The sequence below is a fragment of the Lynx rufus genome, unplaced genomic scaffold (genome assembly GCF_022079265.1).
Source record: "Lynx rufus isolate CCGP_SWC_20201006 ecotype Redwood Valley unplaced genomic scaffold, mLynRuf1.p SCAF_2, whole genome shotgun sequence".
NCBI lineage: Eukaryota > Metazoa > Chordata > Mammalia > Carnivora > Felidae > Lynx > Lynx rufus.
In genome coordinates, this window is record NW_025814834.1 from 74,747,393 (window position 1) to 74,770,410 (window position 23,018).

The 23,018-nt window shown below is 38.9% G+C and overlaps 1 protein-coding gene across 1 annotated transcript in view; it reads left to right on the top strand.

Moving 5' to 3' along the window:
• The window catches only part of CYTIP (cytohesin 1 interacting protein), a 33,095-nt gene extending 10,512 nt beyond the window's left edge, over window positions 1-22,583 (top strand). Inside the window, exons 4-8 of the mRNA XM_047085383.1 lie at window positions 1,254-1,356; window positions 1,570-1,663; window positions 4,496-4,565; window positions 16,338-16,404; window positions 19,233-22,583. Of these exons, the coding sequence (XP_046941339.1) occupies window positions 1,254-1,356; window positions 1,570-1,663; window positions 4,496-4,565; window positions 16,338-16,404; window positions 19,233-19,690 (792 nt within the window). The 3' untranslated portion in view covers window positions 19,691-22,583. The remainder of the gene's footprint in view (window positions 1-1,253; window positions 1,357-1,569; window positions 1,664-4,495; window positions 4,566-16,337; window positions 16,405-19,232) is intronic.
• The last annotated feature ends 435 nt before the right edge of the window (window positions 22,584-23,018 follow it).

Sequence of the window (23,018 nt, forward strand, 5' to 3'; positions counted from 1 at the left end):
ACTGGACCTGGAGGGCAGATTCTCACTGCTAATAAGAGCTGTTATAACGGTGGTTTCCCAGAGGAGTGACTGTTAGAGCTTTGGTTCATGTACCGCATGGACTAGATCACCTTTTCATTCCTGAAAGGGTCCAGGCTGTAGCAAGACTTCCTGGCAGAAAAGCTGTTAAAGGGATCTGACATAGAGGGAAGTGTAATAAATGACCTTTAAAGGTCCCTCGTACCTTTATGATATAGGGATTCTAAATGCCTTGCAGAGTGAATAGAGATTCCTTAGATGTTAACTAAGTCAAGTTTCTAGGAGTTGCATGCACATGATTGACTTCTGGTTCTGGAGTCTCTGTGTCTGTAAAATAAGAAGGAGTGAACATCAGGCATTAATTTCTCCACGGAGAAGCAGTACTGTAATAGGAATAACTTTAGGAATCAGATTACTCAACTCAGATACTGATTTTGATTCTAAATGGAACCAGGCTTCATAACTTAAACGTGTGCAAAAGAAAAATATGTTTGTTATAGGTCACTGGGCCACTATATCGAGCAATATTTATGGAGTGTTCTTGGTACAATTTGAAACAAAAATAAAAACAAAACCAAGCGGCTTTTGACAAACTGAGGCAAGAGATGAAGCATAACTTTTTCTAATTTAGTTGAGTGACTAATGAACCGGTGAGTATTCAGGCAGGCATACCAGAGAGCACTTAGACAAGAAGGTAATCACGTCAATTATAGCACTTTTGAAAAAATACAGGGCAGATTGTCATTATTTGCAGAGCTCTGATTTAAAATAATTATTGTTGGCACATCTCCCTTCCTGGATGTGTACTGTTCCATATGCTCTTGTAATGAGTGCTTTAGCTTGGGAGAACCACACAGAGATTTTTCTCTTTGCTTTTTGGCTACTATTGTTTTTTCCCATTCGGAAATAAGAAACCTAATTTTTCTTAATAGATATGTAATAATGAGAGCATCAGGTGGTCTCTCAGGCTTGAAAATGGAAAAATCTTGAGTCAGTCTTATCCCACTTTTAGTCTCACCCTGGATTTTTTTTTTTTTTTAATGAAAAGGGTTGGCTACAGATTTCATCATAGAATCTCAGGACTGGTACCTTTGATTCAGTTTATATTCAAGAAAGCCTTTCCAATTGTTCTTTGTACTTTTACCTGTTCCGCTGTGTAATCAACACCCTTTTATTTTTTGACATGTAGATTTTGAATTTTTTGAATAATAATTACGTATCACTTGAATTTTTAGACTTACAGGCTCCAGAACCAGAACATGTGCTCTTCTGAGATGTGCACTCTGATTTGCAAAATACAGGAGGATAGCCCAGCCCACTACGCTGGCCTGCAAACTGGTAATTTATAACTTTGCTCATGTTGGGAATGATTTAAATAGCAAGAAAAGAAATCCTTATGCCACCGAAGGTCAGGATGTGATTGCTGCTTTGAATTTTCTTCCCTCTTTTATGTTGCTAAGGTTTGGGGCTTGCTTGTTTTGTTTTATTTGCATGTCAGGAGGGATTCTTCAAGCAAGTGTTTTAACACTCACTTTCCTTGGCATCTCCCAGGTGATGTCCTTGCAAATATCAATGGTGTGAGCACGGAAGGCTTTACCCACAAACAAGTCGTTGACCTGATCAGATCTTCAGGAAACGTGTTAACGTAACTATCCATCTGCTTCCCATGGGGCTTCAGAAATGTTATGGTCTCTCACAATGCCTGTTGAGTGAATGAATAGGCTTTTTGTTCAGGATCACAAGAAGGGAGGCAGTGCACCAAAGCTTTGGGATCGGGTACAGACGTGTATTATCAGTCCCTTTTGTTTCTCAAGGTTTCCTCAAACTTGAAAGTATTGTCAACATCTAAAGTCAGAGGACATCAATAGCCCCAACATCTGTGTGGGAGGGATGGCATTTAGAAATTTTATTTATTTATTTATCTTAATGTGAAATTCAACTAAACTGGCACCACATTCTCTTTGGATAGAGGGGAATTAGTCCAGCTTCCATGGTTGATATAATCTTGTGGTTAGAACAAATAAAAGGTCAGGAGGGCTGAGTTTTTTACTCTCACACCATAAGCCAATTGTTTTTCTCTTCTAGTGTTCCATTTAGCAGGAAGAAAACTCTGGTCAACCCTCCCTGCCCTGCGACACACACTCACACTTACTAATAGTCCAGACTTATTCATGGGAGAGTGTTCTCCCCAACTAGAGATTTGACTGAATTTTCTACCATACCATCCTTTAGAGCCTAATAAGACTTCAGTAATTAGTTAAAAGATGGAATTTCCTCAGTCATTCAAATGCTATTTATTGAGCAAATACTATGTTTCCAGCTTTGTGATATAGGCTCAGGAGAGACAAAGACAAGGACTCTTGTAGTGCTTTATGATCTGTGGAGGGAGATGGACAAGGAAAGCCTTCAAAATAAGTAATTTTGAAATTTCAACTTTTGGTTACTGCTATTAAGAAAGTAAAATGAGGAACGGGGTAGAATACTGAGTAAGAGGATTCTACCTGCGTTTAGAGGGATCTTGCCTGAGGAGGGGAAATCTGGGCTGAGACATAAAGAAAAAGAAGGGATGGTCATGTGAACTTCTGGTGAGAGCCTTTCAGGCAAAGAGAGAGGTCTGTGAATTCTCAAAATGGGCTCGGCATGTCCAAGAGATAGAGAAACAACCAGTGTGATGGGTGGTTGGTAGATTAGGGAGCATATAAGAAATGAAGGCAGGGAGTTGGCCAGGGGGCAGAGCATGGGTCTTGTCAGGCTAAGTAATTTAGGCATTTGTTCTGACTAAGGTGGGGTGTGTGTGCATTATCTCGCTCATCCTTCACAGCCACCTTGTGATGTTAGTTTTATTTCTATTTATAGATCAAGTGCCTGAAGCTTAAGTTAGGTGGAATTAAGATCAATGATATAGTAAGTGACTGGGCTAGGATTTGACCCCCCACTCTGGAAGCCAAGATCTGTTGTCTTCAGCTACCCCACAGCTGCTCATTGCAAGCTGCCAATAGAAAATCCCCTGGGTGCTCTTCAGTTATTCTGGTCTAAAGCTTCCAAGATGTTCTTACTGTGTGTGGGACTCGTGATGGTCCAACTCTGTGGATCCTGTGAGTTCGGGGTAAAGGAGCTCTTTACTCCAGAGAAACTTGAATCTATATGGTTGGAGCCATATAGAATCCCAGGGAAAATGGTGGCAGTTAGAATCAGGAGGCTATGTTCCAAATGGTTGAAGTGGGTAGAACGCAGGTATGTAATTAAGGAGTAGTGGGTGGAGACAAATGGAAATTCAGGCGTCAGGAAAATGAGAGACAACTGTATAAATACTGAAGAGGGTGACCAGTGTATTCCTGAGGTTTGGCACATAGACATTTATTGCTTGTTCAGCTCAGGTCAGCATTAAAGTTCCCACTGAAACAGATTCATAGGGATTCTCACTCATGACCAGAGACAAGACCATCCTAATGAGAAAGGAGACAACATCTTGGCTTTCATTATCATTTCATTATCTTGGGAATGATGCTATTAGAAATAGAGAAAAAATTCGTCTCCGTATTTAATGCTATTATTCCCCCATGACTTGAAAGATTTCCTGAATCTTAATAAATAGTTACAGCTTATTTGTCAGAAGAAATTTGAACCAATACTTTAAAAATATTTAGGTGTGTGACTAACACATGAAATTTGTTACCTTATTCAGATTGCTGACTTAGTAGTCAAAATAAAGGCCTCAACATGAGCCCACAAAACAAATCACTCAGGATAGAACACGTCCTTTTATTTTTAGAAAGGCATTTGGTATAGGGAGAAAAGAACAGCATCAAACTGATAATGCTAGGATTAAGGTTTATAAACTTAAATGGTTCCAAGATGTGAGAGTCATATGAAGGTTATTATCTCCTAGTGGTTTCGGTTCTGTTTGTTTGAGCTGCAAAATTAAGTCAATTTACAGAGTAAAGGTCCCTAGCATCCCAGGAGAGAAAGGATGTTTCCCTTTTCCAAGAAAGAGCATGTTGCTTCCACTGTTTGAAAATCCCTATTGCATGTTGGTTTCATTGCTGGACCCCTCATGCTAAGCGTGACTATCTAAATTCTGGCACACAGTAAATGCCCAGTAAATATTCACCAAATAGAATAGGTGATTCAGTCAGAGACCATAAGAATAGATTCCATTAGAGAACAACAATCATTGCCATACGCTGGCATCTATAAAGCGAGCCATCGGTTACAAGTTAAACAGTATCTTTTCTTTCAACCTCCCTCTCTAGGGGACATTTTGTTTTTGTGTTGCTTTTGTTCCATTTTCTTTCTCTGAATATTGTCAGAAGATTCCGCCTAGGTGCAGATACTTGAAGTGCCATGGAAATAATAACATTTATGTTGCTTTTTTAAGTGTAGTCTGTGCTCAAAGTGGCATAATCTACAAGGATGCTACTTGTTTGAAAGAATCACTCATGCTGTTCCCTTCCCCCCTCCCTTTCTCTTAAAACAGGATAGAGACTCTTAATGGAACAATGATTCTCAAAAGAACAGAGCTGGAAGCAAAGCTACAAGTTTTAAAGGTAATTTAATTTAATACAGCGAGGTACCTTTTTCATCCTTGAATGTGTGAGTGGTAGAATAAAAATCTATTTGAGGGATTGAAATAGCCCTTGAAGATGAAATGTCATGATGAGTCTAAACTGCTGAATTATCAAGAGCCACACAATTACCTTTACAGGAATATTAAATTCCACAAGCCAGTGCAAATCACGTTCTTCCTTCCTCCTTCGGTGTTTTTGTGAGGCTCAGAAAAGCAACAGGAAGGCACATCACTTGAAGAACTTTTCATTCATGCACCTGTGATCTCTCTTGATTTACATTTTGTTTGGGGAAGAAACAAAGGAGGAGTTGCCGGTCTTTTCTTCATTTTTTCCCCCCGTGTTGCCTGTTTGCAGGAGGGCCTAGAAGTTTTGTTTTTCCACTTTCCTCTTCTGTGTCTTTCTGTTCAGCCTCTTTCTTCCTCCAGAAATCATCTCCCTCTGCTCCTGTGGTTGTCCTTGAATCTACTTTCATTGGCCAACACGCAATCAACTCTGAAGCGGAAAAAAAAAAAAAATTAAGTTTCCAGGAGACAGTGCATATTGCAGGATGTTTAGATACAATTCCCTGGGATGGCTTTTTGGGGGTCTTGAAAATCTCAGTTTGCTAGATGGGTGAGGTTCTGCCAGGCCATGAAGTGCAGCCCTCACCCATGTGCATGTGAGTCATGGTCCTACAGATTGCAATGATCTCTTTATCCCAGAGATCTCCCCTGCATGGCAGTGAGGGGGCCAGTCTAAGCAGAGACCACACGGCCTACTACAGGCAGGTTGCTTGCCTGGACTGTGTTTAGCAAGAGCTGGTGTTTATCAATTTTCTTTGTGAAGCATGTACTTCTTTTCTTTTTAATGTTTATTCATTTTTGAGAGAACTAGAGAGAGCATGCACATGTGCGTGCCAGTGGGGGAGAGGCAGAGCTGGGGACAGAGGATCTGAAGCGGGCTCTGTGCTGACAGCAGAGGGCTCGATGTGGGTCTGGAACTCACGAACTGTGAGATCATAACCTGAGCCAAAGTTGGACGATTAACCAACTGAGCGCCCCTGAAGTGTGTACATTTTAATTTTTGCGCCCGTGAGGGTAGAGTTACTGTTTCTGTTTTATCTTGTATTCTTCCTCCCTCCCCCCACATCTAGTTCATCAATAACCTCTGTTTCCTTCTGTATCAACACTGATTTTGTACTCTTGTTATTGTATTTATTGCTGTATTTTGAGTTAATTTGTAAAATTTCTTTAAAAATTCCTCTGTTCAGATTATGATGGGAATTGACATTTATAGAATAAATATCAATTGACATCTTTATGGTTTTCACTTTTCCTACTTCAAACATAGGACTTGATCTTTTAAATCAGGTTTTTTGTGTACTTCAAAAATATTTTATAATTTCTTCATGCACTGCTGTATATCTTTTATTATGTTTATTCTTATGTACCTTCTAAGTTTTCTTGCTATAATAAATATGACCTTTTAACTGTAATTTATTTATGTTATTTATTTTTAGAGAGAGAGAGTGCACATGCATGAGTGGGAGAGAGGGGAAGAGGAGAGAGAGAGAGACAGAGAGAGAGAGAGAGAGAGAGACAGAGAGAGAGAGATTGGATCCCAAGCAGGCTCTGTGCTGTCAGACCAGAGCCTGATGGGGGGCTTGATCCCATGAATCATGAGATCATGACCTGAGCTGAAATCAAGAGTTGGACGCTTAACTGAGCCACCCAGGCGCTCCAATATGATCTTTTACTTTTAAAAGATCTTTTAGGTTGTTGCTATTTATTTTTGTGTAAATAAAAAAAAATAATGTTTATTTTTGAGAGAAAGAGAGAGAGAGAGATGGAAAGAGTGAGCAGGAGAGGAGCAGAGTGAGAGAGAGACACAGAATCTGAGCTGTCAGCACAGAACCTGACGCGGGGCTCAAACCCATAAACCGTGGGATCATGACCTGAACTGAAGTCAGATGCTTAGCCATCTGAGCTACCCAGGTGCCCCTGTGTAAATTTTAAATCCAGTAGTCTTGCTGAAGTCTCTTTATTCCAATATGTTTGTAGATTCTCTTAGATTTTTTTATTTAGACACAATATTATCTGCAGATACTGAAAGGTTTGGCCCTTTACTCCCTGATTATTCAAATATAGCTGATCCTTGAACAACAAAGGTTTGAAGTGCAAGGATTCAGCTTACTTTGTTGTAGGGGTACAGTATGTAACATAACATACAAAATATGTGCTAACTGTTTATGTTATCATTAAGGCTTCCAGTCAACAGTAGGCTATTATTAGTTAAGTTTTTAGGGAGTGCAGAGTTATATGTAGATTTTTTTACTGTGCAGGGGTCAGTGCCCCAACCCCCCCATGTTGTTCAAGAGTGATTATCTTCTTGTTCTTGACCTTAAAGGGAATGCCTCTAACATTTTATCATGAATATTTTGTATGTAATAAACAGTGCTTCATATTACATTTAGGTGTTTTTTTTTTTTTTTTTTTGAGAGAGAGAGAGAGCATAAGTGCAAGTGGGGAGGGACAAAGGGAGAGGGAGAGGGAGAAGAGAGAATCTTAAGCAGGCCCCAGGCTCAGCATAGAACCCAATTCAGGGCTGGATCAAGTGTGAGATCATGACCTGAGCCGAAATCAAGAATCAGATCCTTAACTGACTGAGCCACCCAGGCTCCCCTATTTAGGTTTTAAAACTGTCAAAACTTAATTTGTTTTTGTAAAAGAGAGTATTCGTGAACATCTTTTTGTTGTTGTTGTTGTTGTTGTTGTTGTTGTTTTTGTTGTTAAATAAACCTGGCTTCTTTAACCTTTTGTAGAAAAAGGAAAGAAATGTACAAAATAAACTGGTGGTGTTATTTAAAGTATGACTGATCAAATAGGACTATATTTCACGGAATAAAGAATTCTCCTGTAAAAAACACGTTTCATGTTTCTAAGCAATTTCTGCTCCTTCAATGTTTTCTCTTGAAGTTTTAATATTCATACTTACCTAATTTTTTAAACGATGCATGAATTTCTTCAATATACCCATCCTCTCATAGAACATCGTAAGAACGTTAACATGTTTAAATGTCCATTTAAGACCCCATCTTTCTTATTATTGCTTGCCTTTGGAGAATTTTATCAACTTTTAGAAAGAAAAACTACAGGCTTCTGTTGCAGATATCTGGTAGTGAACAAATACACTCATACGTTGAATTGGCTTGCTTGCTGTTTTTTTCTGTTCCTTACCTCTGGGTTTACTTTCTTTTTTTGCCGTAGTACTTGCTTTTAGCAAGGGTAAGTAGGTCTTTCTTTGCCAAGAAAATCTTTCACTGCTACTGCTGAAGGAGAGTTTTGCGAGGTGACTGAATTATTCTTAGCTGATGCTCTGTCTCCTTAGCACTTTAAATGTATTGCGCCTTTGATATTTTTGTTTACGAAAGATCTCCTATTTTTTTATCCTTTGTAGGTAATCTGCACTTTCTATATTTTCTTCTAAAAGGTTTAAGGCTTTTCTTTTTTACACTTACATTCTGAATGCATCCAGAGTTAAGTTTTATATGTGGTTTGCGATGGGATTCTAATTTTCTCTGATTCTCATATGAATACTCAGTTCTCTCAGTACTACGTATTGTATAGTCCGTCTTTTCCCCCAACTGAACTGCAGAGAAGCCTCTGTTTTCAAGCACGTTTCATATATGCATGGATTTTCTTCTGGGCTCCGTATTCCGATCCATTGTTTATCTCAAACTCCGTTATTTTACCTTAAATATTGGTATTCCGTTGAGCAAAACGTCCAGGTTATTCTTGGTTCTTTGATCATCTATATAAATGTTAGAATCAGGTTGTCAAGTTCTGTAAGTACATTTTAGAATTTTGATTGATACCACATTTTATGTAGATAGCTCAATTTTAAAATGCTTGACATTTGTATGGTATTGAGTTTTCTTAGTGACAGACGATCTCGCCATTTTTTTCGCCCATCCTCCCACTCCCCACCCCTCTGGCAACCACCAGTTCTCTGTATTTTTTGAATCTGTTTCTTTTTGTTTGTTTGTTTTGTTTGTTTGATTGATTGTGGAATTTTTTTGGATTCCACATAGGAGTGAAATCCTGTGCTATTTGTCTTCCCCTGTCTGATTTATTTCACTTAGATAATATCCTCTAGGTCCATCCATGCTGTCACAAATAGCAAGATTTTATTCTTTTTTGTGGATGAATAATATTCCACTGTTTATGGACACCATTTATCCATTTCTCTATTTATGGACACTTAGGGTGCCTATATATCTTGGCTATTTCTTTTAAGTTTATTTATTTTTAGAGAGAGAAAGAAAGAGAGAGAGAGAACATACACTTGAGTGGGGGAGGGACAGAGAGAGGGGGAGAGAGCATATCCCAAGCAGGCTCCAAGCTGTTAGTGCGGAGCCCTACTTGGGGCTCGACCTCACGGACCGTGACATTATAGCCTGAGCCAAAATCAAGAGTGGGGCATTTAGCCAACTTAGCCACCCAGGCGCCTATTTTTAAATTTTTGAGAAAACTCCATACTGTTTTTCACAGTGGCTGCACCAATTTGCATTCCTACCAATAGTGCATGAAGTTTCTTTTGTCTCCACATACTCCCCAGTACTTCTTATTTCTTGGGTTTTTTATATTAGCCATTCTGACAGATGTAAATGATATCTCATTGTGGTTTTGATTTACATTTCCCTGATGATAACTGATGTTGAGTGTTTTTTTCATGTGTCTATTAGCCATCTGTATGTCTTCCTTGGAAAAAAATGTCTATTTAGGTCCTCTGCCCATTTTTAATGGGATTATTTGGGGCTTTTTGGTGTTGAATTATGGAAGTTCTTTACATATGTTGAATATTAACCCCTTGTTGCAGATATCATTTGCAAATATATTCTCACATTCAGTTGCCTTTTTGCTTCATCGGTGGTTTCCTTTGCTGAGCAAAAGCTTTTAATTTTGTTGTAGCCCCATAATTTATTTTTGCTTTTGTTTCCCTTGCCTGAGGAGACATATCCAAAAATATGTTTTTAAGACCAATGTCCAAGAGATTACTACATATGTTTCCTTTTAGGAGTTTTATGGTTTCCTGTCTCATATTTAGGTCTTTAATCCATTTTGAGTTTATTTTTTATATGGTATAAGAAAGTGGTCCAGTTTCATTCTTCTGCATGTAGCTGTCCAGTTTTCCCAATTACTGAAAAGACTATTTTTTCCCCATTGTATGTTATTAACTCCTTTGTCATAGATTGATAAACCATATAACTATGGGTTTGTTTCTGGGCTCTCTATCCTAGTCCATTGATCTATGTATCTATTTTTGTGCTGGTGTAATGTTTTGATTACTTTGGCTTTTTAGTTTATCTTGAAATCTGAGATTGTGATACCTCAAGTTCTGGTGTTCATTTTTAAGATTGTTTTGGCTATTTGGGTTCTTTTGTGGTTTCATACAAATTTTAGGATTATTGTAGTTCTTTTTTTTTTATTTTTTTAATGTTTATTTATTTTTGACAGAGAGACAGAGCATGAATGGGGGAGGGTCAGAGAGAGAGGGAGACACAGAATCCAAAAGAGGCTCCAGGCTCTGAGCTTTCAGCACAAAGCCCGACACGGGGCTCGAACTCACAGACCACAAGATCATGACCTGAACCGAAGTCGGATGGTCAACTGACTGAGCCACCCAGGCGCCCCTTAATTTTTTTTTAATGTTTATTTATTTTTTCAGAGAGAGAGGGAGATAGAGCACAGACAGGGGAGGGGCAGAGAGAGAGGGAGACACAGAATCCAAAGCAGGCTCCAGGCTCTGGAGTCAGCACAGAGCCAATGCAGGGGCTCAAACCCACAAACCTGAGATCATGACCTGAGCCGAAGTCTTGTGCTTAATCGACTGAGCCACCCAGGCGCCCCAGGATTATTGTAGTTCTTTAAAAAATGCTATTCATGGAGCGCCTGGGTGGCTCAGTTTGTTGGGCATCTGACTTTGGCCTTAGGTCACCATCTCATGGTGCCTGGGTTCGAGCCCCATGTCAGGCTCTGTGCTGACAGTGTTGAGCCTGCTTTGGATTCTCTCTCCTTCTCTCTATGCCCCTCCTCGACTCATACTTTCTCTCTCTCAAAATAAATAAATAAACTTACAAAATACTGTTTGTCTTTTGATAGGGACTGTATTCTGTATTGACTCTTTAGGTTACTTTGGGTAGTATGGACATTTTAATGATATTAATTCTTCCAAAGGGTGGACATTGAATATATTTCCATTTGTTTGCATTGTCTTCAGTTTCTTTCATCAGTGTCTTACAGTTCTCAGAGTAGAAGTCTTTCACCTATTTGGTTAAATTTATTCCTAGATATTTTGTTCTTTTTGATGCAATTATAATCTGCTACTTCATTATTAGCGTATGGAAATGCAAGAGGTTTCGGTATTTTAATTTTGTCTCCTGCAACTTTACTGAGTTTGTTAGTGTTAATAGTTTTTGGTGGAATCTTTATGGTTTTCTATATATGGTGTCATACAAGCTGCAAATAGTGACAGTTTTACCTCTTCCTTAACCAGTTTGGATTCCTTTTATTTCCTTGTATGTCTGATTATCATGCGAGGACTTCCACTCTGTTGAATCAAAGTGGTGAGAGTGGACATCGTGTCTTCTTCCTGATCTTAGAGGAAAAGTTTTCATAATCTTACCATTTTTAATTGTTTTCTTTATCTCTTTCAACAGAGTCTCATAATTTTACACAAGTAGATCCTGTATGTCTTTCGCTAGATGTATCCCTTTCTATGAATGACTTTTGTTTGTATTATAGTTTCTTTATAAAAAATAAACGTTTGATTGAGGTTGATGTGTAGATACATAAAGTCGATTTTTATGCTGTCATTCAAACTATCTTGTTCAAACTATTGCTAAACTATATCATTTAAACAAATTATCTGTAGGTTATTTTGGGTTTTCTGTGAAGATAGTAACCGTTGAGAATAACAGTTTCTCTTTCTTCATTACATTGACTATAGCCTATAATATAGTGTTGAATAGAAACTATAATAATAGGCATCTTTGTTTTTTCTTGATTTTAAAGGGAATTCCCACTTGTTCCTATTAGGAACGAGCTCTCTCTATGAATATACTTTTCTGATTTGGGATGCTCCCTTCCATACCAAATTTACTAGTAGTTTTTATAGTGCTTATGTATTAAATTTTATCAAACACTGCTTTCTGCATGTATTATTCTTGTTTATGTACTTCTAAATATTTTTTTTAATTTATTTATTATCAAGGGGCGCCTGGGTGGCTCAGTGGGTTAAGCATCCGACTTCAGCTCAAGTCATGATCTCACGGTCCGTGAGTTCGAGCCCCGCCTCGGGCTCTGTGCTGACCGCTCAGAGCCTGGAGCCTGTTTCAGATTCTGTGTCTCCCTCTCTCTCTGCCCCTCCCCCATTCATGCTCTGTCTCTCTCTGTCTCAAAAATAAATAAACGTTAAAAAAAAAAGAATTAAAAAAAATAAATTTATTTATTATCAAGAGGCAGAAAGACACAGAGTGTGAGCAGGGGAGAGGCAGAGAGAAGGGGGAGGAGACACAGAATCCCAAGCAGGCTCCAGGCTCCGTGCTGTCAGCACAGAGCCTGATGCAGGGCTCGAACCCACAAACCTCAAGATCATGACCTGAGCTGAAGTCGGATGCTTAACCGACTGAGCCACCCAGCCACCTCCTGTTTATGTATTTTTTTAAAATGTGTCAATATGGCAAATGACATTTAAAGATTTTCTAATGTTAAACTACTCTTGCATTTCTAGAATAATGCAACCTAGTCATAATTTACAATCATTTTTTTATATAATTGTAGATTTGATTTGCTAATATATTCTTTAGGATTTTTGAAGGTAGCTTCATTTATAGGTAAAATGGCCTGCAGTTTTCTTTTCTCAAACTATCTTTCTTTAGTGTTGGTATCAAGTTTTCTGGACTCTTAGCGTGAGCTAAGGTTCTTTTCTGGTGAGAATATTTCTAAACTCCGTTTCAGTTTCCTTATTAATTATAAGACTTCTCAGGATTTCTGTTTTGTTTGTTTTGTTTTGTTTGAGACAGTTTTATTGAATTAATGTTTTTGTTAATAAATTTTCAAATTTTTCAAATTTATCGAATAAGTTGATAATAAAAATTCTATTCTCGTATTTTTATTTTCTTCACAAGAAGGATTATGCCCCCATTTTTACTTGTACTACTTTTTATGCCTTTTTTAATGGGACTCTAGAGGATTTTCTATTTTTGAGTCTTTTCAAAAACCAGTATTTCAATTTGTGGCAATCTTTTGTCTTTTTCGGGTTACTTTTAAGATGTTCTTTTGTCTTTACTGATCTAAAGTTTCACTGAAATGTGATTAGGTCTGGATTCATTTCTAAATTTATATTGCTTAAAAATTGCACTATCTTTTCAATCTAAAGACTTATGAATTTCTTCAGTTTTGGAAAACTATCATCTTGATCTCTTTGAGTATACCTTCTTCACCATTCCATGAATTATCTTTTGGAATTCATGTTGGACATATTTTAGAATCTTTTGATTTATTTCCCTTGCTTCCTAACCACTCATATTTTGTATCACTTTATCTTCTTTGTTAGGTTCTTGTTTAGTTCTTCAGTAATGTTGTATTTATGCTGTATAGAATGAGTTATTTCCATCCAGCTTTAAGGATTAATTGATTCTTAAAAAAATTTTTTTAATGCTTATTTATTTTTGAGAAAGAGAGAGAGACAGAGAGTGAGCAGGGGAGGGGCAGAGAGAGGGGGAGACCCAGAATCTGAAGCAGGCTCCAGGCTCTGAGCTATCAGCACAGAGCCTGATGCGGGTCTCGAATTCATGAATTGGTAGATCATGACCTGAGCTGAAGTCAGATGACTAACCCACTGAGCCACCCAGGCGCCCCAGGATTAATTGATTTTTAATTTTCAGATCATTCTTTTTCATGTCTATCAGTTCTCGTTTTACTTCTTTGTTTCAGATTTCTTGTTCTGATCAACATTGGTTTCATTTCTTCCTCAGAGGATTATAAATATTCTTGTTTTAAAGTCTTCTTTGGACACTGTTCGTTTTCATTTTATTTGGAGAGAATCCATGTGCTGACAATCGGTTTTCTAGCCTTTCATACCTTTGGACTTTATACTGCCCATTTCCCTTATATGGTGGTCTCTCCCTTCCACTCAATATTGTGCTTGGGTTTCCTCCACCCTGCACTTTCGAGGCTCGCAATCCCAAGCCAGGGCTGGCCGTGTGGATGCCTTCTAGAGGGTTAGTGTCCTGTTTGGCTCAGGTCATGAGGCTGCATTTTTATACAATTGCCTCTTTAGGCTCGAGTTCTACATGAGCCATAGCCACCATTAGCAGCTTTTCTCAGCCTCATTTTCATGGTCACGAGCCAGAAATGTCTGGATCTGACGTGTAACCAGGGTCAAGTTGGCTTCCCCTTCCCACAATGACATTTAGTTTGTGGGTCCCACATAAGTACGCACTGATCTTTCAAAGACTCTGTGAGGCCACAAGCTCTTCTTGAGAAAGAGTGGTCCCTTCTGAGCCATGGCTTCAGGGATTCCCTTTCTCAGGACCTCTGATTCAGATGTTTAACATGAAAACAGCACATCCACTGTGCTAGCTGGAGGGGCTACTTTTTAATCTAACTCTGCTTTTTACTGGGTACGTAGCCCTTGGGAAGGATTTGGTACATTGCACCTTTGTTTTCTAATCTGGAACTTCGTAGGACAGTTAGGAAAATTAAACCGCGTATTATCCACGAGAGCACTTTATAAAAGTCGTAAAGATGGAAATGTTTAGCTGTATGTCTCATGTATATTGGAAACGTTGGAAATACATCCAACTCAAAATACCCGTCTGTGAGAGTTGAGTTTGATTTCAGGAAGCCATCCTTTGATATGTTCATTCAACCAATATTTACTAAGCAGCTGCTGCATACCAGGCCCTGAGCTAGGTACACTGAGGCAATAGGGCCCAATGGGGTTAGATCTCCCACATGCTTTCATTTTCTTCTGATGGCAAGAGCTCTCGTTGGTCCAAATATACCACTGTAATGTTAAGAACAGGCAGAAACAGATTCTGAGGAAAATGGGGAAGCTTCCACAGAGACCAAAAACTCTTAATCACTTTGACACATCTGCTCTTTACTCTGGTGTTTTCTTGGTTTAAATGATGATGTGCCTAGATAACTGGACCAAATAAACGGATTAGATGTTTTAAAACGTTTGTTTTCACAAAAAATAACTATTTGGCAAGGCCTGACTTTGCATTTCTGAAAGCAAGTGCAAGCTTCTCTCTGTGTTTAGTGTTGATTGTCAGCCTATGCCGTGCTCCTCTCCTGGACTCTGTTCTCTTGCAGGAGATAGACCCCTGTAAGGAGGAAGGCGCTGGATCCTAGTTCTTTTCTCCATGGGTCCTTAACTCTGACCTTCATAGGACCACAGTTTGCACAAATAAAAGGAGCTGTAATTCAGGTAGCCCGGCCATCTCGTAGACACGCTGACTAAAGTATAATGTAGAATAAACAAGACATCAACTGAGCCAGGCATTTTATGGCTTTGATTTAGTGCTTGCATATCATATAGGTAACTCTAAGGGTTGATGCTTAGTGTTACTGTTACCAAGGCTTGAAAAATCCCGCCCACTGATTGTTCAGTCCCTGAACTGAGGAAAGCCATTCTTCCCTTAAGCATTCGACGATATTCTTGTAAGTGTATTATTTTCTTTTCCTTAGGCTTTCCCCTTCCAAATGTGCTTTTTTCCCTCCTTCTTTTCAGCCTTCATCTACCTCTTCCAGACTGTTTCTTACTGAGCAGTGCCTGTTTCCAACTAGGCTGCCTTTCCTTTGGGATGAAGCGTCCATAGGCAAATCGGAGCTGTGCCTGCCTGCTGGGCTTGCTGTGGGGATGGCAACTGGCAAGGACCGGGGGTAGGGTAAAGGCCAAAGGATGTGAGGGAGAATGAGCCTCTAGCTATCCTTGTCAGATGGTTTCTTCTGCCTGGCTGGCTTTGATTTTCCTCACCTCAGCCCCTTTGATGGGTTAGGCCAGGTCTCCTGAGCAGCCTTGACTGACAGCAGCCACTTCGTTCCCACCCTGGGACGCTGTTCTGGTGCTGAGCAGCCAAGGAAGGAAGCAGTTAAGTGAGGGTCCTTATTAGCAGTGTTCTAAGTTTAGCCCTCCAAAGGAAGCCTTTCAGACAGGCCAGCTTCCCCTTTTTGGTATGAAAGATAAATAGGTGTGCAGCAGAAAACACTGGTTTAATGCCCCAGGCTTATAGAATGATGGCATTTACTGAACATTTACTAAATTGTAATCACTGTTCCAAACATTCTACATCTACTAACTTGCTTAATTTTCATGACAATCCCAGGCTCTGGATTCTATGAAGGCCTTCATCTTGTGCATGGGGGAAGCCTAGATGGTAAATCCTTGCCTCAACAGCTAGTAAATGGACACAGACCCAAACAATCAGTTATGTAATATTTAAAACAAATGAAAATAAAAAAAGTCATTGTTTCTATTGTCAATTGTTTCAACTCATTGGTGCTACTAGATTATTTCTTGAGAAAGTAGTATTCCCAACATCCTCCTTTTGTATAGAAAATAATCTTCTGAATGAATGAGAGGGTTTGTTAGTGCTAGAAAGAAAGGAAGAAAAAAATTAATGACAAATCTCAACACCCAGAAGTAAATTGCTACCTTCACTGGGGATTCCCAATAATTAACACTTTTTTTCTTCTTTATCAGCAAACCTTGAAGAAAAAATGGGTGGAGTTCAGATCTCTGCAGTTACAGGAACAGCGTCTGCTTCATGGTAAATGTGACTTCCTGTTCAGAAACCACACTAACATTCATCTTTTTTTTTGTATTTCTGCCTCTACGTTATTTTAAGATTATCATCGTTGTAAGAAAAAATTGTCTAGCATGGATCAGGAATGCTAGTGTATGTTTTTTGTCATGACTTTTGGAGTGACCTATGTATCTGGAGGGTGAGTAAGTCCAGTCACCTCCTCTCCTCCATACGTGTAACACATCGGCACATGAAAACACGCACATGCTCACATGCATGTGCACAATTGCAAGAGGCACGTGGAGATTTTAGAAGAGCCATAGATGAGTTAAATTCCTGACAATGTTTATGGCTCGGGGGTTGTGTGAGTCTCAGAAACTATGGAAGCTGGAATGGTAGCATGCTTCTTGGGTAGACCTCCTGTCATTTGTTCATGTTATACAAGTTATATGAGTGCAGAGAATCTCTTCTTCTTGGCCCATAAACCCAAGACAGAAATCGGAATGATCATCCCAATAGTCAGTGCATGGCTCTCGCAGTTGTGTGAATTCTGAAGGGAATGGGTTGATTGAAAAATTTGTTGATGCGACATTTGCTATGTGACTCCTGTAACCCGAGGAATGAACTTGTACATACAAATAATTCACTGAAACCACTAGGTATGTGGGTGTGAAACATAGGTTATATCTTCTTAAGATAACACTGAGCTAAAGTCTCCATTTATAACCCAGAATGTCTGTTTCAAGTCATAACTTATTTATGGGAAAAAAGACATTTAATTCATAATTAGTCACTAATGTATGACATAGAGGTTTGTGTTGAAATTTTGTTCTCTTAAATGAAATTTATATATAAGTTACTTCTCTTTTGTATGTTTTAAAATTAATATTAAAACAATTCTTAATAGATTCTTTTGGGGGGGTCTGAAGTGTCCTAGCAGGACAGAGGTATAAAAATCCAGCTACCTCCTGGATTTCTGTAGACTTGAGGGTGTTTAGGAAACCTTTGCCTCCCCTTCTGGAGCATTCTGCGGTGGAGATGGGGTTTTGGTCTAATAAGTACAGGCAGTTCTGGGGTTCTATAGGAACAGGCTTGTACGGACAAGGTGTTTCATTCAGGATTAAGGGAAACAACTCCGCATAAAGCCACTTTTGTACATGTTCTTTTTGAGAGATTGAAGGACTTCTTTAGTTTACTTTTTCTAGGCCTAGAATAAATACACGAGGCATGAGATTCTCAACGGCTTTCCAATCAAAAAGAATTCATCAACTCGTTGACAGATGATGTAAAGTAGGTTTTATTAGTAAAAAGGAAAGCATTATGACTAGTCAGTGCAGAGCTCACATATTGAACCTTGCAGATCAAATAGAAAAATAAAGTCTCTTCTATTTATTTTCCTGAAGCAGAGTCACCTTCTAATTATGTCATTCTCAGGCTGGTATAACAATTAATCCCCTTTCTTTCAGCAGCATACCAACCAACTCAGGTAGTACATAAGCAAGTGGGGTATGGACAGGATGGATGTTGGTGTGCAATTAAAATTCGAGTTTGGAGAGCCCAGATACAGAGAAAGTTGATGAACAAATTTAACTAAGCCAATCAAATTCAACTTGTACAAATGAATTGTTACTTATTTCAGGACAGGGATGTTTTCTGGGCACACTAGCATTCCAGAGCATTTAAGTGTTAAAGTAGTCTGGGAAGAAACAAGGAATATTGAGGCTGAAAGGTATTTTTTTCTGTTTTAAACACCTTTTGAATTCTCTATAATCAGCCTATAGGCGCAGGTTATATAACTGTGTTTCCCATATACTTCAACTTATGTTACAGTAATTATATAATTATTTAAAAAACACAGTACCTTGGGGCATCTGGGTGGCTCAGTCGGTTGGGCATCCGACGTCGTCTCTGGTCATGATCTCACAGTCCGTGAGTTCGAGCTCCATGTCAGGCTCTGTGCTGACAGCTCAGAGCCTGGAGCCTGCTTCGGATTCTGTGTCTCCCTCTCTCTTTGCCCCTCCCCTGCTCATGCTCTGTCTCTCTCTGTCTCAAAAATAAATAAAAACATTAAAAAAAATAAATAAAAATACGGTAACTAAAAATCAGAGGAACTAAATGGAGGAAGTCCATAAGACAGCATTTCCCCAAGTATATTCTTTATTTTTTTCCCCAAAGATATTCTTTAGAGCCCCATTTCTGTGAGAATTTTAATGAATGTTGCAGAGTCACTTCAGTTTAAGAAATAATACTCTTGGGGGTGCCTGGGTGACTCAGTCGGTTGAGCATCTGACTTCGGCTCAGGTCATGATCTCACAGTTTGTGAGTCAAGCCCCATGTTGGGCTCTGTGCTGACAGCTCAGAGCCTGGAGCCTGCTTTGGATTCTGCCTACCTGTCTCTCTGGCCCTCCCCTGTTTGTGCTCTGTCTCTCCCTCTCCCCAAAATAAAACAAATTAAAACATTAAAACAAAAATAAAACATTAAAAATTAAAAAAAAAGAAATTATATTCTTGGAGATTGACCATTCACCCTGGCATACTGTCAGATGAGTTGAACTGTTCTTATACGAAGAATCTTGTTTAAATTTATTTCATTTAGCATTACCGTTTCTGTGACCGTGGAACACTGTTACATGGAAGCTAGTCCACGAACAATAGTTTGGGAAACACCCCTACAAGGTTTATCAAATGGCCTCAAAATAAGTCACTTGTTCATATAGGCGAAGCTCAGTGAAAAATATTATTCACTTTTACTCTTTCTTTTTTGTACCCTTTGAAGAGAAGTTTTGTGTATTTACTCGGAGGGAGTGATGCTCATAGGCATTCCACAGTAGACTCTCTTTTCTGCATTCTAGGTGACTCAGGTAACTGCTCGAGTTTGGAGAACATGGACATAGATGAATCAGTTTTGTTTGGAACCCTGCCTGGGCCCAGCCCTGCCCTCCTGGACCGGAATCGATTATCCAGCGAGAGTAGCTGTCTGAGCTCCATGACGATGGACAGCGAAGATGGCTACCAGACGTGTGTGTCTGAGGACTCAAGCAGGGGAGCCTTCAGTCGACAGACGAGCACAGATGATGAGTGCTTTGTCCCCAGGGATGGGGACGATTTTCTGAAGAGGTCTTCTTCGAGGAGGAACCGAAGCATTAGTACTGCCAGTAGTGGGTCCATGTCCCCCTTGTGGGAGGGCAACTTGTCAAACATATTTGGGACCCTGCCCCGGAAAAGCAGAAGGGGAAGTGTCCGGAAACAACTCTTAAAATTCATCCCCGGCCTTCACCGTGCAGTGGAAGAGGAAGAGAGTCGCTTCTGATGGGCTGTCTTGCCCTTTTGTATTAGCTTATTTCGTAAATATCTCTAGACTTGTTTAGAACAACTCCACCCGGCCTGGTGGGAAACTGTGGAGGGATTGCAAAACTGAAACCCCATTTCATGGCAATAGTGACCTTTATTTAAATTTTTGTGTCATGATTTTTGCTTCTTAAGTCGTTTTGTAGCCGGGAAAGCTCTGTTTATAACCAGAAGGTAGGGGAATTAAGTCATAAGTTAGATACTATAACAAATTAATGCACATTCCTGCTCATTTTAATGCTGCCTGTGAAGGCAAGGGTTATATTTATTTTCTGGATTATCTATGTGAAAAACTGAGAACTTTTCAGAGTCAAGTGTAAATAAAAGAGTGACGGAATATAATTATTTGGGATACCTTCCGTAGGTTCATTGGTAGGTCACGGAACCTTATGTTTGCTTAAGATCAGGAGCCTCCAGGGAGGCTTAATAATAGGCAATTTTGAACGTTTTCTGCTTAAATCTGTGAAGGATTATAAATAAAGATGATTGTCAGCTATGTTTCACAAACACAGCAACAATAAAGCAGGAGGCATATAAGTTAATATTAGGGTTTAGATCCATGAGATCCATGGAAACATGTTGTCTAATAGGGGTGCTGAGGAAGATTATGATACGGCCTTTTTTATAGTCAGCCTAAACAAAATAGGTGAGAATGTCACTTACGCAATTCAACTTTTGTTCTGCCTAAACTTTGATGGCAAGTCTAGAATTCTCAAGATCCTGCATACAACTTTGCAATCTTTGTTTTTGAGCAAATGTCTGAAATTTGAAAAATTAAAGCCAGGAAGAGGATTTTTCTCCTGTAGAGTTTTTCGCATTATTCCTCACTTTATATTATAGATTCCACAGTTACTGCCTTAGCATTCTTTTGTGTGTTGGTCATGTTAGTATCACATTACTTCTAGCCTTTCAATCACATTTTCATTCAGTATCCATTTGAAGTCCATGGTTACTCTGTTCTGGTGATACAGCTGCTCATGACCTATATTCTAGAGTAGATAGTGTAATAAATAGTCCTTACTGATTTAAAGCTGTGTGTGTGTGTGTGTGTGTGTGTGTGTGTGTGTGTGTGTTTGGGAGAAAGAGATGTTTGATAGGTGACTTTGAGTGGAACCACACTTAAATCAAAAGAATGAGTCATTTTGAGAAAAAAAAAAGGAAGCGTGAGGAGGCCTGTAGGGTAATAAATGAATGTTAAAAAAATAAAATATAAAAAGATTTCTAATTGGAACCTGCTTTCCATTAATTATTTGAACTTAGAATTATCCAGTCGGCTCTGCTTGAGAATCATTCATATGAAAAGCAGTTTGTAGTGTTTCACAGGAACAGTTACAATCCTGTGTACCACTTACGAATACCTAGCAGGTTAAAGATGCTTTCCATGTGATCCAACCCTGTTAGATAGGTGTTAGGCCTACAGAAAGGAGGAGGAATTCAGAGAAGTTCCCATGGCCAAGGGTGAGGCTTACATCGAAAGCCATTTCTTTCTGGCTCTGGCCTATCTTCAGTCTTTCGAGATATTGTTTACTCTTTTGCTGGTTCTGTGTGGTCATCACCACAGAACTTCCCCTCACCCCCACTCCTCAGAGAATACATAAAGCACACCCCTCAGAGACTCTGCATGGATAAAAATTGTCTTTGGTAAAAAAGAAAACAAACACATTTAGAATAACTCTTTCTCTTGGCCTCCACAGGCTAGTTTTCAAATATGGGCACATTAATAGCTACGTGGTTAACAATACATTTATTTTAAGCAAGGGCTTGCAAACCAGTTGTGATTGCCTGACAGTGTTTATTTCCCATCATAGATTAGAATGATCATCTGCAGTGTATTTTGTTAACCTTATTTTGCCAAATCCGGGGGAAAGAAATCATCATGTTTATTTGAGGAAACATGACTTTAAATTCTTCTACAACGTGATCAGTGTTTTAAGAACTTCCACAGATCATCTGGGAAAGCAGGTTATAGGTTATTTGCTTTTCTTCTGGCTTTACGTGTTAAATACAGTATAATGCTTCTTCCTTACAGTAATCGTCAAATCTAAAAAAGTTCAGGGAAGGGACAGAGCAAATTTTACTATAGTCTGAGGTAAGAAGAATTAGAGTCAAGAGTTTGATATGTTCTGGAAAAAAAGAAAAGCACTTTTTAACCAAAGTACAGGAAGGAAGGGTATCTCATGTTTTGTGTGTTCACAAGTTGTAAGAAAACTAGCTGTTCAGTGGAAATGTGGGTAAATTTCTCACAGCAGAGCTTTTCAGACTTGTGACCTCAGTGGGGCTTTAGAAGACTTCATTTCTCTAATCTTTTGGAGCACAATGACTCACTTTGATGTAATTTTTGAGAAAATAATTGAAAAGCTAAGTGCTTTGTTTTTTGCTTATCCCAAAGTTGTCAAATATGCGATATTGGTGGATTTCACTAATTGATAACTGGTTGTGAAAATGCATTTTTTTGTCGAATGGCAGGCATCGAGAAGCCAAGTTTGAATGAAGCATATTGAGAATTATTCTGTCATGTGGCTAAAGGAACACCACCTTTGTGGTGTCAGAAACGTGGGTACTCTATTTTTTTGAAATGAGCTTTTCTTCATCACTTTCTACTTTGTAGTGTTTTTATATCTTAGTTGCATGTACAAATAGTATTAAAAATCCTAGTTTGAACTGAAGAAATCAAACTTGGGTATAATTTGTGTGTACTGATCATACAGTATAAGTATTTATGGATGTATACAACTTAAGTATAGTAAATACTACATAACAACTATATCCAACCCTTCAGTTTACAAGGTTATTGGTACTTTGTATCTATTTCCTTACAGAATATGGGCAATAAAAAAGTTAATACCTTTCTGGAATAAAGAATGCTATTCTTCAGTGTCAGAGGTCTCTTCCCTCCCTTTCTCTCCCCCCCTTCTCTCTATCTCTATCTCTTTACCTATTCACCTTAAAAGAAATGATTATTTTAAAAGCAGATTTTTAAGAAATCTGGGACGACCTCTTGATACCTAATTTTTTGACATTTTTATTTTTTATTTTGTAAAGAAATTTTTTAACATCTATTTATTGTTGAGAGACAGAGACAGACAGAGCATCAGCAGGGGAGGGTCAGAGAGAGAAGGAGACATAGACTCGGAAGCTGGCTCCAGGCTCTGAGGTGTCAGCACAGAGCCTGACGTTGGGGCTCGAACCCACAAATCGCGACATTCATGACCTGAGCCAAAATTGGACCCTTAACTGACTGAGCCACCCAGGTGCCCCTGACATTTTAAAAAGGCATTACCTACTTAATT